Raw genomic sequence first — 20,896 nt, forward strand, 5'->3', positions numbered from 1 at the left:
CTTGTTATCAAGTCTCACCTGACACTCTATACTTAGGTTTAGATAATTTATAATACATTTATATGAACTGTTATTACTAGGATCGTCCGTTATCTTGACATTAGTTTCCTATCCCATTCTTAATAAAAAAAAAAAGATTTAAATATACGAAACAACAAAAGTGATTTTGAAATTTCAACTGAACCCTGGAAGCGTCCAAACAGAAATCTCTGATGTAGCCCTGCTCTTTCTCTTCACGTTTAAAGCCAACCAATTCTCTAGTTCAGTCTTTTGAGATTTATCATAGACCCTCCCATCGCACAGCGAGGTGGAATCCTTCTGCAGCAGTTCTCAGGCAAAGCGTACTCAAAGCAGTTATGGCTCGATCTGATTTTATTCCAGTTCTGCACTTTAATCTTACGCTCGCCTGTAGACTCCACACAGAGAAGACAAGTTACCGCGGAACCCGGAAGTACGTTTCGATCGCGCGAGGAAGCCTCCCCTTTAAGCGCGCACCCCGTGGGAACTCCCACAAACCACTGGGCTCAGCTCCCTGAAGGCCCGAGTTGCATACTGGGATTTCTCCTACCCGCGGAGCGCTAGGCTTCCTGGAGTTCTGGACTTCGGGACTCTATTTCCCAGGGGCTGCAGCGCTGGACTAAAATATCAACTTCCGGCGTTCTGCAGGCACTACCGTGGACGGTCAGAGCTCTCTGGTGGGAGTAAGAAATTGCTGGTTGGCGTAATCCTCCACGAGTAAGGCGGGAGCCACTGGGCTGGGTGCTTGCGGGGCGCGCGGGCGGGGTGGTGTCTGTGCATGTGTCTGCGTTTACGCGTGTGTGTGTGTGTCCGTGTCCGTGTGCGTGTGTGTACACTTTGAGCATTGTCTGCATCACTCTGCCAGTCGGATCTGCTCCTGCTTTCGCTCACGGCCACGGCGGCTGAAGCAGAGTACCAGGCTGCGGTGATGAGAGGTCAGGGACGGAGTCTGAAGGGGAGCTGCGTCCAGACTTGAGCGCGGGCGCGCATTTGAGCCCGGAGGCGCCTCCCGGGGTCTCCTAGGAGCGCAGCTACTTGTTGAGTCCGTAACTTTCTCAGCGCTCCAGCCGCCGTGAGTGTCGTGGGAGGTGAAGGACAGTGCTCTCTAGGATGTGTCACTAGGATGTGCAGTGTGGGATCTCGTGCTTGCTCAGGCTCCCCGCGTTGGCCGGAGTTCACAAGGAGGGCCTGGAGAAGAGTGCGGGCTTTATCGCTACACATCTGAGATTCAAGAGTGAGTTTGCGCTCTCTCCCTCTTTGAGAAGCGAGGTTTTAGTTTTAGAATACAGAGTTATCAATAAGTGAGGTAAGAATATGTAAATTGATGCCTCCACCATTGTGCCCCTTATGATGTCCCCTCCCTTTCTACTCAATAGTCACACGATCGTTTCAGAGACCCTTGACGTCTTCTCTACAATCACTCCCTTTCTCCAAGATGTTACAGGTGGGAACCTCGGAGGTTTGTGTTCGGGCTTTTAAACTGTGATTTACTATATCGATTTGCTCACACATCGGTTGGCCTTGTTTTCAAAGCAGGGGACGAATGAAGGTGGGAGGCAATTTCTGCTCCCTCCTGAGGATTTCAGGAATGGCCTGTTTGAGAGCTAGTAATTGTCAGGGTGGCTGTGTGGAAATGGGTAACACTGGCCAGGTACAGATGTGCAGTGCTGTGGTTGAACGTGGGGATGTGGCTCTGTGGTATCTGGGTTGGAGTCTGGGTACTGCCTTTCTCTGGGTCTCTGGGCTTGTCATGTGCCTCCGAATGACAGCTGTAAAGCCTGTTGGTGCAGTACCAGCCGCAGAGTAAGGACCTAACGTTGTTGCTTTGTGTGGTCATTTTTGGGTTCTTTCTCTTCGGTTTTATGTAGGACAAGAGGGTGTTAGAAATAATGTGATCCCTGGCTGTGTTTTTAAGAAAATGACTCGAGAAAAGGGAAAGGTAGGGTTTATGGTATGCATCTTAATGTCAGCACTTCAGAGACAGAAGCTGTGTTCATGGTCAGCTCAGTCCACTTAGCAGGTTCCAGATAGCTGGGCAAAACAGGGTGACCATCTCAAAACAACAAAATGAAAACGAATGAACTAAAGTAGAACAGATTTTCTTTAACATGGAGAAGAAATTTCTCGTATTGTGTACAGCGTGGTCATTTGGAGTCTTCGTGTCCTTGGGGATGACTAAATCTGCCTGTCATATTTTTGTAGTGAGCACACTCAACGTCTACTCTCTGAGTTTTTCAAAACCACTAATCATAGCCTCTGTGCTGCTTGAGGTATCTGGAACTTGTGTTGTGTCGCTGAAATGTGTGTATAGTCCTTGGTCAGCATCTTCCCGACTCCCTTACGGGTCTGCATCTCCCACTCTCAACCACGGTGTTGCACATCCAGTCTCAGCCGCTCACACCCCGTTACCCACCATCGTACCTGGTCCTGTGAGATAACGGTTTCAGGTTCTGCATGAGTGAGATGTTTGTCTTTTGGTGTAAGGATTATTTTATTTAAAATTATGTGTGGGCGGTTTTGAGTACAGAACCATAGGTAGATGATCTTCAGCACTGGAGTTACAGGCATCGGGAGCTGTCTGGGAACTGAACTCCTGACCTCTGGAAAAGCCATCCCAGCTCTCAGCCGCTGAGCCTTCTCTCCAGCCCCAGCATTTTCTTTCTGTCTTTAGCTCATTTCTCTCATTTTCCTCCATGCTCACCATATTGTAGTAGATGGTTGGATATCTTTCCACTATGCCTGTGAACCTCAATCTTGATTTGCTTTGTCTCCTCATCTCTTGGTGGGGTTGCGTATCACAGCTGTGTAAGCTCTGCTGGAATAAATGCGGGACTGTAAGTGTCACTTAAAGATACTGGTTTTATTTCCTTTGTATCTCTACTCAGAAGTGGGATTCATGGGTTAAATGACAGTTTTGTTTGTAATTGTTGAGAGTCTACAGTATTGCTATCTGCAGTGACTGTGTTAATCTACATTATCTCCACTAATGCCCCTTCCCATTTTCATATGATCTTTTCTTTCTGATAATGGACACTTTAAAAATATATCATATATTTTTATACTTATTAGTGTTTTGCCTAGGAGAACGTATCAAATCCCCTGCAATTGTAGTTAGAGATGGGAACTGAAGCTGCAGACGCTCCTGGCCCTCCAGCCTTGCTGTGCCTCACTCAGCCCTGAGTTTCCAAAGGACGTACAGTTTGGTGCTGTCAGCCTGTCAGCCCTGAAGGTGGGGTTCCAGTAGGAAGACCTGCTCACAGTAGGAGGAGGGACCCGTCTAGGGCTAGCTGGAGCTCAGGATGGAGGATGGGATCCCTTCTGCCGACATCTTCTGGAAGAACGTCAAGGCACACGGGCTTATGCTCCGCACGTCCACGTTGAGCCCTTGCGCAGTGGTTGTCGGGGTTAGGACAGAATCAGCTTTGTGTAGACTCCTGTCTGCTTCTGATTTGTGTGTGGGAGGCCATGAGCCGTGGGAGAGGAGTGTGAGTGGGGATGCTTGGGAAGGAAATCATGGTGTCATAGTCAGTGTGGACATTAAGTGACAGTCCAGTTAAAGGCTTTCTTTCTGTCCCCAGGGAAGATCCTGAAGAAGAATGGCCAGCTCTGGGTCTCAGGACGTGGTCTGTGTAAGTTGACATTCTCTCTCTACACAGGCGGCTTCCAGGTTAGATGACTCTTTGCTGTCTTTCTCTTGTGAAGCTTCCCAAGGACCCGAAATCCTCCAGCCCCGTCCGCCCCTTACAGTGAGGGTTGGAAGGTCAGAGCACTTCCTGTCTGGCCTGTTTCCGGCTGCTTCTGCAGTTTTCTCTGAGTGCATTCCTGCACACCTGCCCTCTCCTGCCTGTGGTCAGGGAGGACTGTGGTTGCAGAGGGGCCACAGTCCCACAGGGAATCAGGGTCCTTGGGGGTTTTAGACCGTTGAGGTGATGGTCTCCTTTGACTGTACTGGGGATCCTGATTGACATCTTTGGTGTTTTCAGGCTGATGACATAGGGTTTGAGAGTGAATGGCCTCGGTGCATGTGTGTGACGAGATGACCTGCTTGAGGTTCTTTAAGAGAGAGTTCAGGGATGAGAGGGAAGGTCATCCAGGCTGTGTTTGGGAGGGGACTGTAGTCTTCAGAGTTCAGGGAGACCTGAGACACATTTGCCATCTTGAAAGTTCTTGTTTTTGTTTTTACGAAAAACCCCTTAAACTAATATGCCAGTAATATGCACTCCTACATAGTTTATGAAATCTTACATAGTTTATAAAAATCATGCTGATGACCAAATGAAATCCTTATGCTATCTCCTGATGCCACAACAAACCCAGGGACTCACACTGGTTCTTAGGTCTTTTACACTGAGCCTGGTGACAGTTCTCTTTTGTGCTGTAACTGGAAGGCTGCGGATGGAATGGAAGCGCACCTCTATTGGATGTGTAGGGGGATGGAATGGAAGCGCACCTCTATTGGATGTGTAGGGGGGATGGAATGGAAGCACACCTCTATTGGATGTGTAGGGGGATGGAATGAAAGCACACCTCTATTGGATGTGTAGGGGGGATGGAATGGAAGCGCACCTCTATTGGATGTGTAGGGGGGATGGAATGGAAGCGCACCTCTATTGGATGTGTAGGGGGTATGGAATGGAAGTGCACCTCTATTTGATGTGTAGGGGGATGGAATGGAAGCACACCTCTATTGGATGTGTAGGGGGATGGAATGGAAGCGCACCTCTATTGGATGTGTAGGGGGTATGGAATGGAAGTGCACCTCTATTGGATGTGTAGGCCACACTCCTCCTTTCCTGGGGGAGCTCGTGCAGTCAGGTGCCTTGAGCATCTCCATGTGGCTCCTCCCACCTTTGAGTCCTTTCCCTTCTCTTTTTTCATCTTGAATGCTTCCCCAGTTTGACTCTACTTGTGTTTGTGGTTTCAGGGGTCAGTGACATTTAGGGATGTGGCTGTTGTCTTCTCTCAGGAAGAGTGGGCCTGCCTGGATGCTGCTCAGAGGATCTTATACAGGGACATGATGTTGGAGACCTACAGAAACCTCCTCACAGTGGGTAAGGTGTCCTCTAAACTGTTGGCTTTCCTCCCTCTGAATGAGAAGACAAGGCCATCTTTCCTGTGGTAGCTGAAGCTGGGCCTGGTGGCCCATGCCTGTCATTCCTTCACTCAGAAGGCTGAGGCAAAGATGATTGCTGTGAGTTCAAGGTCACCCTCAGATCCATAGTGAATTCCAGTATAGCCTAGTCTACAAGCCTAGTTTCAAATAAAATAAAACAAAGAAACAAACAAAATGAAATAAACAAGGAGATAAATCAATATATAGAATTAGTGGCTAGTGAGATAGCTTGTTGATTAAGGGAGCTGAATCCTCTTTCTGAGGACCCAGGTTCAATTTCCAGCTCCACAGTGTGGCTCACAGCCTTCTGTAACACCAGTTCCAGGGACCTGATGCCATCTGGCCTCCATGGTCATCGTGCATGCATGTGATGCTCAGACTCACATGCACATAAAAGAAATTGAAGTCAATATATTTTTAAAGAGGGAGCTGAGCTCCTCCTTCTTCCCAAAGGAATATTGTGAGATTTGTTGGGTTGAAAATAGGAGTTTCCTGAAGCACCTGCCTTTTATCCACACCTTGGAGATCCCCTCTGAGTGGTCTGGGTTCAATGAGAGACTCTGTCTCAAAAACCAAAGTGGGGAGCAATCAAAGAAGACACCTCACACTGCTCTCTGGCCTATACACAGACCCATGCATGCAAGCCTACCTACACTTGTGTACACACCCTCATAAAAACATACATACACCGTGCATGCATGCATGCAGAAATACAAGCGTCTTTATGATCTACTTACTAATGAATCAATGAAATCGATTCAGAACGGAAGTGTACACAGTCTGTTTCCTTCTCTGAACACTTCCTTTACCTGCTTTAGTTTTAGGATGTGGTGTTTGTCTTTTTCCTTGAGCAAATCTGTAAGAATAGGGTGTAAATGGGAAAGAAGGCAGCTTAGATAATTATGGTGACTATTTTTATGGCCGGGCCTGTGGCTCTAGTACAGCACTACCTAGCATACTCAGGACCATGGTTCCCTCCCCAGCATTAGTAAATCAATAAATAAAATGTAAAAAATATTTTGTGTTACTATGTGTCAGGCAACATTGAAATATTTTAATATAGTATTTAATCTTAGTTGTAACTCTATCCAATACATATCAACTCAATCTAAACAATTTTCATTCTCATTCTTTTTTTTTTTTTGAGGCCATGTCTCATGTAGCTCAGGGTGGTTTGGATTGGCTATGAAACTATGGTGTGGGAAGTCCTTTTGTATATGTGTTGCTTTTATTAGTTAGTGAATAAAGAAGCTGCTTTTGGCCAATGGCTTAACCGGAAAAAAAGTGTATGTATGTATGTGTATATATATATATATATATATATATATATATATATAGAGAGAGAGAGAGAGAGAGAGAGAGAGAGAGAGAGAGGGAGTGAGTGTGTGTAGGTGTTGTGAAGGAGACAATGTGTAGCTGTCAGAGGGGAAAGATGTGAGGTGCTAGGTGGAACCTTGCCGGTAGGCCACAAACCTCATGACAAAATATAAAATAAAGGAAATGGGTTAATTCTAGATGTAAGAGCTAGCTAGCAATATGCTTAAGGTGTTAGCCAAAGAGTATTGCAAATAATATAGTTTCTGTGTCATTATTTCGGGAGTCTGGGTGGTCAGGAAATGAACAAGCAGCTTCTGCTAACAAATTGGCGCCTAATGTGGGACCCTTGCCAGTAGGCCACAAACTTTGTGGTAAGAATATAAAATAATGGAAATGGGTTAATTCTAGATGTAAGAGCTAGCTAGCAATATGCTTAAGCTATTGGCCAAACAGTATTGCAAATAATATAGTTTCTGTGTGATTATTTCTGGAGTCTGGATGGCTGGGAAGTAAACAAGCCGCTTCCGCCAACAAAACTAAGGCTGGCTTTGAACGTCTCCTTTACCTTCTTCCATTCCTCCAGTCTTGTGGTTTCAAGTCTGAGCCACCATGCCCAGGTTTTAGATGGGAACATTGCACATAGAATCTTATGGGACTTGCCTAAACAGATGGCACTGTTAATGAGCTGCAGAGATGGGGTTTACCCTAGACGGTGTAGCCTAAGGGTTCATGTTCTCACCCACTATGTATACTTTCTTAAGTACAAGCTCCTGCCTGCATTCAAATGAGATTAAAATCCTTTTCTGAAACAGCTGGTTCCTCCCCCAGGTCTCCTTCTCTGAAGTCTTTCCTCAGCATTAGTTGGGCTCTTTATTCTGTTTTTCCCAGACAAGGGTCCTGCTCTGCAGCACTGACTGGCCTGCTCATTCCCCCAGCTGCTGGGCTCACAGGATGATCCACCATGTGAACCCGTATAGAACTTTATAATAAATACATCTGCATCTTTAAAAATCTATACTGGCAGCTCATTGTGCCACACACCCTTCATCTCAGCATTTAGGAGGCAGAGGCAGGCAGATGAATAAGTTCAAAGCCAGCCTTGTCTACATATTGAGTTCCAGGACATCGTGGGATAGAGACCAATTCTCAAAAAAAGAAAGTCTCCACATATGTCATTTTTCCTTTCTTTAAGTGGGAAGTTCCATTTCCAAACCCGATCTGATCACCTTATTGGAGCAGGAGAGAGAGCCCTGGATGGCTGGGAAGGAAGAAGCAGACAGGCCTAGCCCAGGTGAGTAAGAGGAAGGCAGGGCTGCAGCATTGCCATCTCGTCGTGTGGTCGGAGAGGTCCCCACGCCTGACCCGGGTTGACACACTCCCTTCAGAGTGCCAGGGCCTGTGGAAGAATGTGCCTGAGACCTGGGAAGGAAGTCAAGGTCATAGCAAAAGCTGCCACAGGGGCTGCTAGTTCATGAGTCTAAGTTGTTCTCCCCTCTTCCATCATACTGGAGCAGTTACCCTCTTTGTGTCATTTTAAATGTATTTTATTATTGGTTGTGTGTGTGCAGGTACCCAAAGGGGCCATAAGAGAGCGTCAGATCCCCTGGGGCTAGAGTTTCAGGTGGCTGCTGGTACTCAACCCAGGTCCTCTGGAATTACAATGTTCCTAACCTCTGATCCTTTGAGAAGACAGTTTGAATACCCTTGCAAACAGTAGCCCAGTGATACATAGTATATATTTTCAGTTGTCTATCTTCACAGTCCCTCTAAAGACAGTGTGATGGTGTAGCCTGTGCTTCTCACTGCTGGCAAGTCAACTCCAGGTACATGAGGGACCCTGACTCAGGGAGAGTACATGGCCAAGCGAATGAAACAACATACGAGCACACACACAGCCGCCCACCTTGCTCGGTATGGGGTGTTGCCTGTGTCCAGCTCCAGTGGGGTTCAGGTCCCAAAGAGGAGGTGTGGAGTCAGCGAGGGAAGGATACTGACCCGGTAAGGGTGGGTCAGGGTGGCTGCCTGTTTATTAAAAATAGGCAGCACCTGATATACTCTGTAAGTGCATTGTAGTTTAACCATAAGCAATATTGAAAGGAGACTTAACTCTGGGATAAACGCGGTCATCAATGTCACTATGGCGTTTTTCTTGAAGCAAAAACCAATAAATTTAGCAAGAATCTAAATGCCTCTTGTCCTCTAAGGTTCAGTAACCCCGCCAGGTGCCCCCCTACACTTTCTGCTGCACTGACTGAGCCTTTGTGGCCAGGAAGTGTCAGAAGTCCTGAGAGATAAACTCGTAAGAGTAGCTAGCATTCTTCAAGGGCATGGCATGGTGTTTGTACCACATAGTACAACAAGCCCGGGGCTGTTTCCAAATTGCCTTCCTTTGTGCCTTAGTCTTATGGTGTGGGCCTGTTCCCCTCATAAGCTCACTTTCCATTATACCATAACATTCTGATACCTACAGTGTATGTTCCTATATATGGCAGAGGGGGATCAAGCCAGTCTAACTTCTCAACAGAATCTATTCCCCGTAGTGTTGGGGACCAAGCCCTGGCTGTTGACAGGTTTCAGAGAGGACATAAGGAATAGGCAACAGGGAAGGAGTGAGGCAGGCCATGGTGGTGGCGAGAATCTTGCAGCCTGACTGACTAGCAATCACAGTTGCTTCTTGATTTATACAGAATTCAATAAGCAGGGAAAGGTTCATGTTGTTCCACAGCATAGATCATATCATTTCTGTTTCTGGACATGTATTAAACTTTTTTCTTGCACATCTGGGATCATAAGGGTAGTCATTTCTGATGAACCGTGATAGAACAGAGTTATTTCACAATCATTTTCTCTCAGGTTTAGTCATCCTTGATAAACAGAGTTACTTTTTATAAGCATTTTTACTCATCAACCCCATACCCCAATTTTTAAGAATCTAGAGGATACGACAGCCTTTTCTCAGGCTGGTAGCTCTGTGGCTTCAAGGATGTTAGACAGAAAGAAAATCTCCAAGCCAGCCCGGGCAGTTGGCCTATCCCGGGCAGTGTATTATTAACTCTTAATGGTCAGGGTGCCCAAGAAAGTTCCTCAGGCCAGAGCTGCTGCAGTTTTTATTCAGTTTCTGGCATAATACAATGTTTGCATTTTATATCTTTATAGAATTTGTTTATATATCTAATCTTCTTTTGTTCCTTGGTCACATGACATCACAGTGCCTCTGCATGAGCTAATTTTCTCAGAAAGGGGGGTCCTGACACCTCACTCTTTTATCATCTTTCTACCTTATTCTTTGCTCATCAATATAAGTCCCTGTGTCAGGCAGAGGAACTCCAGCTAACCTAACTTTGTTGCTGTAGATGCCACATACATAATCACCTGAGTGTATAGTGGGAAGAGACTTCTGATCTGCGGCCACCAGCCACCGAGTCTTGCTGACCTTCCTTTGTTCTGATCATCTTGTTGCTGGGCAAGTGTAGGTGCAGATGTTTTAAGAATGTTTCAGAGCCTCATAAAGAGAGTTCTGACTTCTTGTATGCATCACAACCTCCAAGGCCCAAGGAAGACCTTCAAGTAGATAAGGATATCTTCCTAAAATTGGGAGGGGTAGTATGTTCAGGAATTTCATGGGGAAGCTTAGAAGCAGTATTCTGGGGAAAGGCATAAATGATTCCTAAGAAAATTTCCATCAATCCACTGTCCCTAAGTTGTGCAGAATAAATCCTCCACAAGCATGCAACATGTGGAGATCAGAACCATTGTGTGGCTCCGCTTTGCTGGATCTCTGTCAGACAGCTGTGCTGGCTTCATGACTCTTCTATTCCCATCAGATATGGCGGCTCCACCGTGGAGCATCCCATATCTTCCCATTTACCCATAAGCCCCTCATTGTGGGCACTGTCCTGTACTTACTAACTGAGCTTTTGCCCTAAGGGGCCTCAGGCTCTGGGTTTCTCCAGATAGTTTCTCATCCTTGGGACTAGGTATGCCCAGTCAGTAAATCTTTCACTTCTCCATTTCTATTCCTGGTATAATTGGGGGGGCACAATGGGGATTCCTGTGTGGGGAGTAAGCAGAGTTATGCTGTTTAGTTACACGTTGCTGAGATTCTTCCAAATTATTATTATTGTTATTATTATTATTTTGGTTTTTTGAGAGACAAGGCTTTTCTGTATAGCTTTGGAGCCAATCCTGGAACTTGTTTTGTAGACTAAGGTGGCCTCGAACTCAGAGAGATCTGCCTGTGCCTGCCTCTGCCTCCCTCGGCAACGTGAGTGGTCACTTGTTTTATTGCTCTTAGCCATTCTGATGGGTGTAAGATATTTGCCATTTGTATCCACCTTCTTTTCTGAATGTGTTTAGCAGCTGTAGGAGTTCTCCTGTGGAATCTTCAGAGTCACTTGTATCATCTGCAAACAAGATATTTTGACCTTTCTGATTTGCATCCCATTTGCTGGGTTGGCTGGCAGAAAGAGTAGGGGCAGAGCCAGACCTCCGGACTCTCCCTGGGGCTAAACAGGCTGTTGAGTGTCCTGACTCAGCGCTCCCTCTGGGCACTGGGGAGAAACACACCCACTGAGTCAGGAGTCTGTCAAAGCAGGAACTCCTTTAATGGTATCAAGCAAGGACTTATATAGGGTTGTGATGGGGGTGGGGAAGCCTGGGATGGCCCAAGGCAGATCAAGAAACAAGGACCAATAATATTCTTCTATGCTAGAGGTGGCTGGGTGGTGGCGGGTCTAGGTCAGGTAGCCAGAGACAGGTCTCCAAACTCTAGCTAGGCTCAGGAAGTTACACTAGGCCTCATGCCATCTCAAGTTAGGCTCAGGAAATTGCACTGGGCCTCACACCTGGCCCTCATGATGCTCAACATCTTTGATCTCTTTCAGTTGTCTTACTGCTCCACGTAAAACATCAAGTACTTTATTGTCCAGGTGTGGAGAATGTAGACAACCTTGTCTTTTTTTGGATTTTAGTGTAATTGCTTTGAATTTCTCTATATTTAAGTTGGTGATGGTTATGGGCCTGCTGTACACTGTCTTTTTTTATGTTGAGTTATGTCCCTTGTTTTCCCCCTAATCCCTCCAGGGTTCTTATCATGAAATCGTGTTGAATGTTGTCAAAGGCCTTTTCTGTATCTAATGAGATGATCCTGTGGCCTTTGTCTTTCAGTCTGTTTATATGGTGGATTACATTTGTCAAACCCTCCCCGCATATCTGGATGAAGCCTAATTGTTCCTGATGGATGATCTTTTTTAGTGTTCTTGAATTCAGTTTGAAATTATTTTACTGAGAATTTTTGCATCTATGTTCATCTGGGAAATTGAGTTGTAATTTTCTTTGTGGATATTTATGTGGTTTGGGTATCAGGATGCCTAAGGTCTTGAAGGAAGAATTGGGTAATGTTCCTTCTGTTTCAATTTTGGACAATAATTTGAGGAGTATTGACCTTAACTCTTCTTTGAAAGTCTGGTAAATTTTTACACTAAAACCATCTAGCCCTATACAGTTTTTTGTTTGTTTGTTTGGGAGACTAATGTTACTGATTCTATTCTTATTCTGTTCTTATCTGATTTTCATTTAACTTTCATAAGTTGTATGTATCCTAAAAATTACCCATTTCTTTTAGATTTTTCCAAGTTGGCAGAGTTTAGGCTTTTATGTCCTAATGATTCTCTGGATTTCCTAGGTGTGGTTGTTATGGTTTTTTTATCTCTAATTTTGTTAATTTGGATCTTCTGTCTGACTTTTAGTTAATTTGGCTAAGGGTTTGTCAATCTTACTGATTTTCGCAAAGAACCAGCTTCTTGTTTCATTGTTTTGTTTTGTATTTCTTTCTTTTGTTCCTATTTTATTTATTTCAGCTGCAAGTTTAATTATTTCTTTCTGTTTACTCTTTGTGGGTGTAATTTCATGTTTTTGTTCTAGAGCTTTTAGTTGTGCTATTAAGTTGTTTGAGAGAGATCTCTCCCAGTTGTTCTATGTATGTAAACAGTGCTATGAATGTGCCTCATAGAACTGGCTTCATTGTGTTCCTTAAGTTTGGGTCTATTGGAGATCAAGGCAGGAATGAAGAGGAGACCACAGCAGGTGGTAGGGATAAGCTATGGGATGGATTAGAGGAGAGAAAAGATAGGTAAAGATCTGCAGGGAAAGACCTGTTTCCCTGCCTGGAGATCCTTAGTCTTCTTAAAATTTTTAATGAATTCTCTTCCCCACTTTCTTTCTGTTGGTATGCTTTGGTTTTATAGCTTGTTTTTATTTTTCACAGACAGATCTTACCATCTAGACAATGATGGCCTGAAACTCAAGCCGCTGTTACTACTGGATCCTTTTTGCTTGGGTTACAGTTGTACCACCACCAGCAGCACAGACTTTTACGTCCTTTATAAGAAGTCCCAGCCAGGCCAGTTTTCTTAAAGCATGGCACATATTATATATTTGTGTGGTATACTCTTTTTTTCATGATTTGTTTCAAAAACCTTTACCAAAAGGTGTTTATTTTAAGTAGTATGGAAAGAAGGACATAAGACTATTTCAGATTGTTATAATTTCATTAAACAGATACTTCTTCCCATTTACAATCTGTTCTGCTATAAAGAGTATTGTCTCATATAAGCCTTATTATTGCTGCTGTACTTGCTCCTTTTCAGTTTCTCTGAAACTTCAGAGTCTGACTTAGAGCCTGTCTGTTCATTTAAAATTTTATGTTACAGGAAAATGTGTTTTTGTTATAGAAAAATAATGTATTTTCACTTCTCCTTTTCTTTCAGATTTGGAGTCATGTAATGAAGCTGAAAATACATCTCCAGAAAATCATATTTATAATAGAAATTTATTCAAACAGAGTATACAACAATTAAGTAAAGCTTTTGACTTCAAGGCCTCCAGTTTCAGTAATGGCCCCAATTATAGTACATTCAAGGAACTACAGAGTTATCAAGGACATGTTGATCAAAAGATTAGTAACAAAGAAAATCTGCCTACTTACACCTGTCAGACTCTTGTTCCCAATATAGAAAAAGCCTATGAATGTAAAGAGTGTTGTGAATACCTTGATTGTAGTTCAACTCTTATTCAGCATCAGACTATTCACACTGGAGAGAAACCCTGTGAATGTAAGGAGTGTGGGAAAACCTTCAGACTCCACCAACAACTTACAAGACCTCAGAAGTCTCACAGTGGTGAGAGACCTTTTGAATGTGAGGAATGTGGAAAGGATTGTCAACTTCTCAGCCTGCTTAAGTACCATAAAACCATTCATACAGGTACAAAACCATTTGAATGTGAGGAATGTGGGAAGTCCTTCAAGCGTGTCTCCAGCCTTGTTGAACATAGAATTATTCATGCTGGTGTGAAGCCATATGAATGTAAAGAGTGTGGGAAAGCCTTTAACCGTCGCTCAAACCTCATGCAACATCAGAAAATTCACTCTGGTGAGAGACCCTTTCAGTGTAAGGAGTGTGGAAAAGCCTTCACTGTTTTGGCACAGCTCACTCGGCACCAGAACATTCATACTGGAGAGAAATCATTTGAATGTCAGCAGTGTGGCAAGATATTCAGAACTGGTTCATACCTTGTGCAACACCAGAGTATTCATACTGGTGAGAAACCCTTTGAGTGTAATGTCTGTGGGAAGGCTTTTAGGCTTCAGGTATACCTCTCTGAGCATCAGAAAACTCACACTGATGAGAAACCTTTCAATTGCAAGCTGTGTGGGTCAGCCTTCAGACGTAAGAACCAACTTAGTGAGCATCAGAGAACTCATACTAATGTGAGACCCTATCAGTGCAAGGAATGTGGCAAATTCTTTCGTCAACGTTCAAATTTGATTGACCATCAGAGTATTCACACTGGAAAGAAACCCTTCAAGTGTAAAGAATGCGGGAAGGTCTTTAGACTTAATATACTTCTCATTCGTCATCAGAGATCTCACAGTGGTGAGAGACCTTTTGAGTGTAAAGAATGTGGAAAGGCTTTTCATCTTCCCAGCCAGCTTAATAACCATAAAATTGTTCATACAAGCAAAAAACCCTTTGAATGCAATGCATGCGGGAAGTCCTTCAAACGTGTTTCCACCCTTGTTCAGCATAGAATTATTCATGCTGATGTGAAGCCATATGAATGTAATGAATGCGGGAAAGCCTTTAATCGTAGCTCAAACCTCACACAACATCGGAAAATTCACTCTGGTGAGAGACCCTTTCAGTGTAACGAGTGTGGAAAAGCCTTCACTGTTCTGGCACAGCTCACTCGGCACCAGAACCTTCATACTGGAGAGAAATCATTTGAATGTCAGCAGTGTGGCAAGATATTTAGTTGTGGCTCATTCCTTTTGCGTCACCAGAGTGTTCATACCGGTGAGAAACCCTTTGAGTGTAATGTCTGTGGGAAGGCTTTTAGGCTTCAGGTATACCTCTCTGAGCATCAGAAAACTCACACTGATGAGAAACCTTTCAAGTGCAAGCTGTGTGGGTCAGCCTTCAGACGTAAGAACCAGCTTAGTGAGCATCATAGAATCCATACTGATGAGAGACCCTATCAGTGCAAGGAGTGTGGGAAACACTTCCGTCGACGTTCAAATTTTACTGAGCATCAGAGTATTCACACTGGAAAGAAACCCTTTGAGTGTAAGGAATGTGGGAAAGTCTTTAGACTTAATATACATCTCATTCGACATCAAAGATTTCATAGTGGTGAGAGACCTTTTGAGTGTAAGGAGTGTGGAAAGGCTTTTCATCTTCCCAGCCAGCTTAATTACCACAAAAACATTCTTCATACAGGTCAAAAAATATTTGAATGTGAGGAATGTGGGAAGTCTTTCAAGCGAGTCTCCAGCCTTGTTGAACATAGAATTATTCATGCTGGTGTGAAGCCATATGAATGTAAAGAGTGTGGGAAAGCCTTTAATCGTCGTTCAAACCTCATGCAGCATCAGAAAATTCACTCTGGTGAGAAACCCTTTCAGTGTAAGGAGTGTGGAAAAGCCTTCACTGTTTTGGCACAGCTCACTCGGCACCGAAGTATTCATACTGGAGAGAAATCATTTGAATGTCAGCAGTGTGGGTCAGCCTTCAGACTTCAGTCCCAACTTCATCAACATCAGAGAATTCATACCAACATGAAACTCTTTCAGTGCAAGGAGTGTGGGAAGGACTTTATTCGTAGTACAGGCCTTAGAATTCACCAGAGAATCCACACTGGTGAGAAGCCCTTTCAGTGTAAGGAATGTGGGGAAGCCTTTCAGTATCGGTACCAATTTCTTGGACATTTTAGAATTCATACTAACAAGAATCCTTATGAATGTAAAGAATGTGAGAAGTACTTTACTTGTGGTAGAGACCTTGAAGTACATCAAAGAAGTCATACTAGTGAGAAATTTTACCAATGTTAGGAATGTGGGAAGGCCTTTCGTTGAAAATCAAGCTTGGTTTGGCATACTAAAATTCATATTGGTAAGAAACCTTATGTATGTAAGGAATGTGGAAAAGCCTTTAGTGATAATTCTAATGTAGAAGTATATCAGAGAATTCACACTGGTGAGAAACCATGTGAATCTAAGAAAGGTTGGGAGATGTTTAGATTTAGTTCAGCCTTCACTGCACAGTGGAGCAGTCATACAGGCATGAACACTGTCATTGTAAGAATGCAAAGACTTTCAATTCGAGCTGAGGCCTTGTTGTAACATAAGGGAATCCATGCTGGAGTGAAACCCTGCAAATACAAGGAATGTGAGAACATTTATAGAATTCGCTCAGCTCTGAAACGTCATCAGAGCCCTTATAGTTCTGCAACCCTATAAATGTGAAGGATGTGGGAAAGCCTTTATTGTAAATCATGAGCTTACACATCAGAAAATCCATCATTGTTAGGAGTCCTATGCATGTAAGGAGGGTGGACAAGACTTTGTATGGAAATTTTACTGAACGTCAGAGAATTCATTGGCAAGACTGTGGCTGGAAAGAATGTGGGAAGAACTTTAATCTACCCTAGGATTTGGTCAACATCAGAGTATTCCAAGAAACCCTTAGGGAATCAGAATGTGGGAAGTCTGTTGTTTAGAGATGAAACTCTATTGAGAATATCTTTGAATGTCAGAAATAAAGGATAACCATCATGTTCCTGAGTTACTCATCTCATTCTATAAACTTAATTTGTCAAACACTATTCACCCAGGTCAGTCAGCTTAGGGAGAGCAGTTATTCAAACTTGGTTTATCTGAGGCACCTTCCTTGTCACGATTAATGCTCTGTCTCCTGTCATATTAACATAAACATACTGAATGTTTGCTTTCTTATTGCAGAGTTTGTGAATGGCCAGCCCAGTACCAGTCAAAGTAGTGGGAACAGGGTTATAATAAGTAATATGATTTTTCAGAGTATTTGGTCAATGCCTGTGTTCTGTAAAATAGGTTTTACATTTTTCTCCCTTGGCATTACTGTAGCTGATATGACAGACCGTTTGTACTTTAGATGGTTTAGAAAACCTCATGCATTCATTTTCTATTAGATTTTAAACAACTTCATTCTGTATACATGTAATGCATAAAAAGGAATATGAAAGGATTTGAGTTGCAAATCCATTCCTTAAGAATTTGTGTGGAGATGTTAAAAACACAGCTATTGATAATAAGTACTTTCTAAAGGGCTTAAACACATAAGAATTTCAAAAGGTAAAAGCCCCATCATTTATGTCCTCCTCCCACACAGTAAGATAAACTTTACATTTGTGACAGGGCAAAAAAGTCCACAGGATCGTCCATCTCTTATTCTTACTGAGGCTTGTCATGTTTGGGTAGAATTTGATTGTCTTGATGGAGAATCTCATGAAAAATTACACAACTCTATTCAGAGAATCTGAGGTCAAATTACCCCTGATAATTTGCCTGGCTTAACTTAAAGGGCCCATATGTGCAAAACTTCCCCTCCAGCTACTGCTTATCTTGGCTACTTTTAAACTACCTGCTTGGGCAAAATCTCCCTCTGCATTGTTGAGCAATATTACAGGATGTGGGATTCAATCTAAATGCTTAGAGCTACACTTAGGTCCTGAATACCCGAATGTAATCTCAGCTGGCTAGAATAAATCCTTTTAGTTAATATAAACTGTCAGAGTGGTCTTCTCTGGTGGGCTCCCTCTAACACATTAACAAAAATAGCTAAATAGAAACCATTTATAAAAATACATGTGTGAGCCAGGCAGTGATAGTGCACATCTTTAATCCTAGCACTTGGCAGGTAGAGGCAGGTGGATCTCTATGAGGCTAACCTGGTCTACAGAATGAGTTCCAGGATGGCCAGGGCTACACAGAGGGACCCTGTCTCAACTGCCCCCCCCTTAAAAAAGTATGAATATTTTAATACTTATGGAAAAGTTGGAATATTCAACACCATTCTGGATCATCATCTAGATTTAAAATTGTTATCAATTTCTCATGTTGATGCTATTTTCCATATATATATATGTATGCATGTATATTCCATATATATATATATATAATGGTATACCCCAAATACATACATATATATATCATAATTATTCTTAAGGAAATGATCCAGAATTTTATGATGTTCATGATGGGAGCCGAGAATGCAGGCCATTTCCCACGTTTGTCTGATGGTTGGAGTAGCTGTGAGACTTAACTGGTGCATCTGGTACCTTCTGACACAGGAGATGGTTGCGTAGCACCTTTGATAGTAAAGAAAACCCGGTGCCATCCTGAAAGTAGTTTGGATATGCCAATGTCTGTCGTTCTGCTCCTTCTATTGTAATTATGAGGTCACCTGGGGAAGAGGTGTTTCAGCCTACATGACAAGATGGATATAAACAAGACGTGACATAAGTCTCCCAGCAAAACAGGATGCAAATGAAGCTTTTCAAAAAAAGCTGTTTGAAAAATAAACATAGGTGATTTCAGGATTTGAATGATCACTAGAAACTCCGTCTCAAAACTGTCATGTGAATTGTGTCTTTAATATTCCCACGCCTCTACACTCGTAAGAAATGACTTGTGTTGGGGCTGGACCCTGACACATGGCACCACAGTGTGGAACTGACAGGTGAACCCCAAAATGCACAGAAGTGACCAGACATATGGAGGAGAACGTGAGGAGCCTGCAAAAATTGCACCACAGGTGAATAATAAGCACTCAGAAATAAGTACTAGAATTTAAAAAGCAAAGAGAGTAAGAAAATAAAAATCGGGAGTAAAAATGTATATAGTTATAAATACGGAACAAGGTGATAGTATTCAGTTATCGGTACAGTTGCTTGGCTGAATCTTGATAGCTAGAGGAGCTAACGTGGAGCGGAAACAAAGCAGAGTTGTATAGTTTGTAAATAGCGTATTCCCATCCCGGAGCTGGCCATGTCCACAACTCTGTCTTCACTGTCTTTGGGCCACTCCAGGACTCAGGGAAGGCAACGTGAAGTCCCACCATCTCCTACAAGTGGCAGTGCTTTAAAAAAATCACCTAGGTAGGAGGCAAATAAAGTTTAGAGAACTAATTTTAGCTCCCGCAGCACTCAGAGCAGGTCAATGGAAATGCAGAGAGACTAATTTCACCCATGAGCCAAGGAGCATGTATATAGATAATTCTAGAGCTTTTACAGAGAAGAGGGTTCAGGAATTCTCCTAATTTTATGATTACAAGTTAAAATAAAAAGAAAAGGATAGTAAGCATCAGCACAGCTCCATCTGCCAGGGTGCTACAGGAAGTCTCACAGCTAGCGGTTTCCCGCCTACTGGGGTGTGGCCTCATACAACACGTGCTGATGCAGAGTCTGTGTCTGCCCTCTTTTCCAGCCTCTCTTCCGGTTGTGGATTTCAGTTTCTGATCTCCGTTCCAGCAGGGGATTCTGATTTGTAAGTTAACCCTAAATAAATAACCATCTATTTCTCAATTCTGAGCTAGTGTGGGATTTCTTTTAAGTGTCCTTTATTTGGCGCCCACGTGGATTCGGACTCCATGCCTACCAGGTGGACAGCCTAACGGCCTAGCTGTTCCCCGGCCCAGACAGTCTCCCAACCCTGTCCACTTGGCTTGCTTTTACCTAAGGAGTTTTGGGTAGAATCCCTGCCACAATGGAGTTTACTGCATGTGACAACTTGGAAATTTCCCAAGTGCGTGCACAACTGCTGCATTCCCTGGGACGGTTCCTTTCCGAGGTGACTTGTACAGCTTCCCGTTTCTGCTTCCTGCCTGTGAGTTCTGGGTTTCTTGCACCATATATGGAATTGCTTTTGATTTGTCAAGCCAAGCATATTTCTCAGTATTTAGCCAGTACCAAGGTGGAAACTAAAGCAGCCCAGGACCAATCCTGTCGCCACCGGTTGCATTGCTTCTAGTCGCAACTCTGCAACCATGACGTCTCTGGACAATAAAGATTGCAGTTTACCAGATCACATAACAGGTAATTAATAAATCAATATGGCAGACTTCATTAATATTACAACTTTTAGTAACTTTTTTATTTTTAAATATTTATTTATTATGTATACAATATTCTGTCTGTGTGTATGCCTGCAGGCCAAAAGAGGGCACCAGACCCCATTACAGATGGTTGTGAGCCACCATGTGGTTGCCGGGAATCGAACTCAGGACCTTTAGAAGAGTAGGCAATGCTCTTAACCTCTGAGCCATCTCTCCAGCCCCCTTTTAGTAACTTTTTTTGCTGATAATATGGGTCATATTATACGAGGCTTATATGGCTATGGTGATAATTCAATTTATTGGGTATTGGGTTTCAGTTTTCTTCTCCATATTCTATCATTAAGAAAGAATATAACACTTTTAGGAATGATACAATCTTTATAGACTAATAATGAACAGCTTGTTGACAGGATTAATACCATCATAAATCAAAAGTTGCCTGAAAAAATTAATACTATTAAAAAGGATAGCATTAATTTTATGGACAAAATTGAATCCATATCCAAGGGTACTAAGAAATTATCTGAGAGAATTCATACTATTGAATTTGATGATCAAAATTTGTTAAAAAGTTATGATAAGTGAGCAGAAAGACTGCCTCTCCAGGATGGCAATCTGCATGCTATTCAAGTAATGTCCAAGGATGAGATGTTATCTTTAAAGGAGAAGCTTTCGACCTTGGAATCACATGTGCAGAATGAGGACCAAAGGCTAGGTGCCTCAGTGAAATTACCAGAAATATATACAGGCCAGGAGATTCAGGCTTTACAAAAGACAATAATAAAAAGATTTGAATTAATTGAGTAAATTATTGTAGCTGATGAACAGGGAAAGAAGGCATCACCAGTAACTGTCAGACATTACTTACCCAAGGTTTTAGCTTCCTACCCTGTAATCTACTCTGACAAAACATCAAGTTCTAAAGGCCCAAAAGGATCCAAAGAAGGTAGATGGATACCTATAGGAATGAATGATCTAATAAGCAAGCTATTGTAACTTACGGTTTGCATTCTGCATTTGT

General features: G+C 43.0%; 1 protein-coding gene across 3 annotated transcripts; it reads left to right on the forward strand.

The window, feature by feature from the left end:
* Window positions 1-666: 666 nt before the first annotated feature.
* Window positions 667-17,681, forward strand: LOC121449302 (zinc finger protein 60-like). 3 transcript variants are annotated; one of them, XM_041653611.1, is made up of 6 exons: window positions 667-735; window positions 3,597-3,647; window positions 4,943-5,069; window positions 7,641-7,739; window positions 13,216-14,802; window positions 15,226-17,681. In XM_041653611.1, exons 2-6 carry the CDS (start codon window positions 3,615-3,617, stop codon window positions 15,834-15,836), a joined length of 2,457 nt encoding a protein of 818 aa, XP_041509545.1. In that variant the 5' UTR covers window positions 667-735; window positions 3,597-3,614; the 3' UTR covers window positions 15,837-17,681. The 3 variants fall into 3 exon arrangements, with proteins under 3 accessions (XP_041509545.1, XP_041509542.1, XP_041509544.1); XM_041653608.1 differs by having other exon boundaries at window positions 13,216-17,681; XM_041653610.1 differs by lacking the exon at window positions 3,597-3,647 and having other exon boundaries at window positions 675-735; window positions 13,216-17,681.
* Window positions 17,682-20,896: the final 3,215 nt, after the last annotated feature.

This window comes from Microtus oregoni, unplaced genomic scaffold (assembly GCF_018167655.1).
Source record: "Microtus oregoni isolate MIOR12 unplaced genomic scaffold, Mior012 000006F_ref0000085, whole genome shotgun sequence".
Taxonomy (NCBI): domain Eukaryota; kingdom Metazoa; phylum Chordata; class Mammalia; order Rodentia; family Cricetidae; genus Microtus; species Microtus oregoni.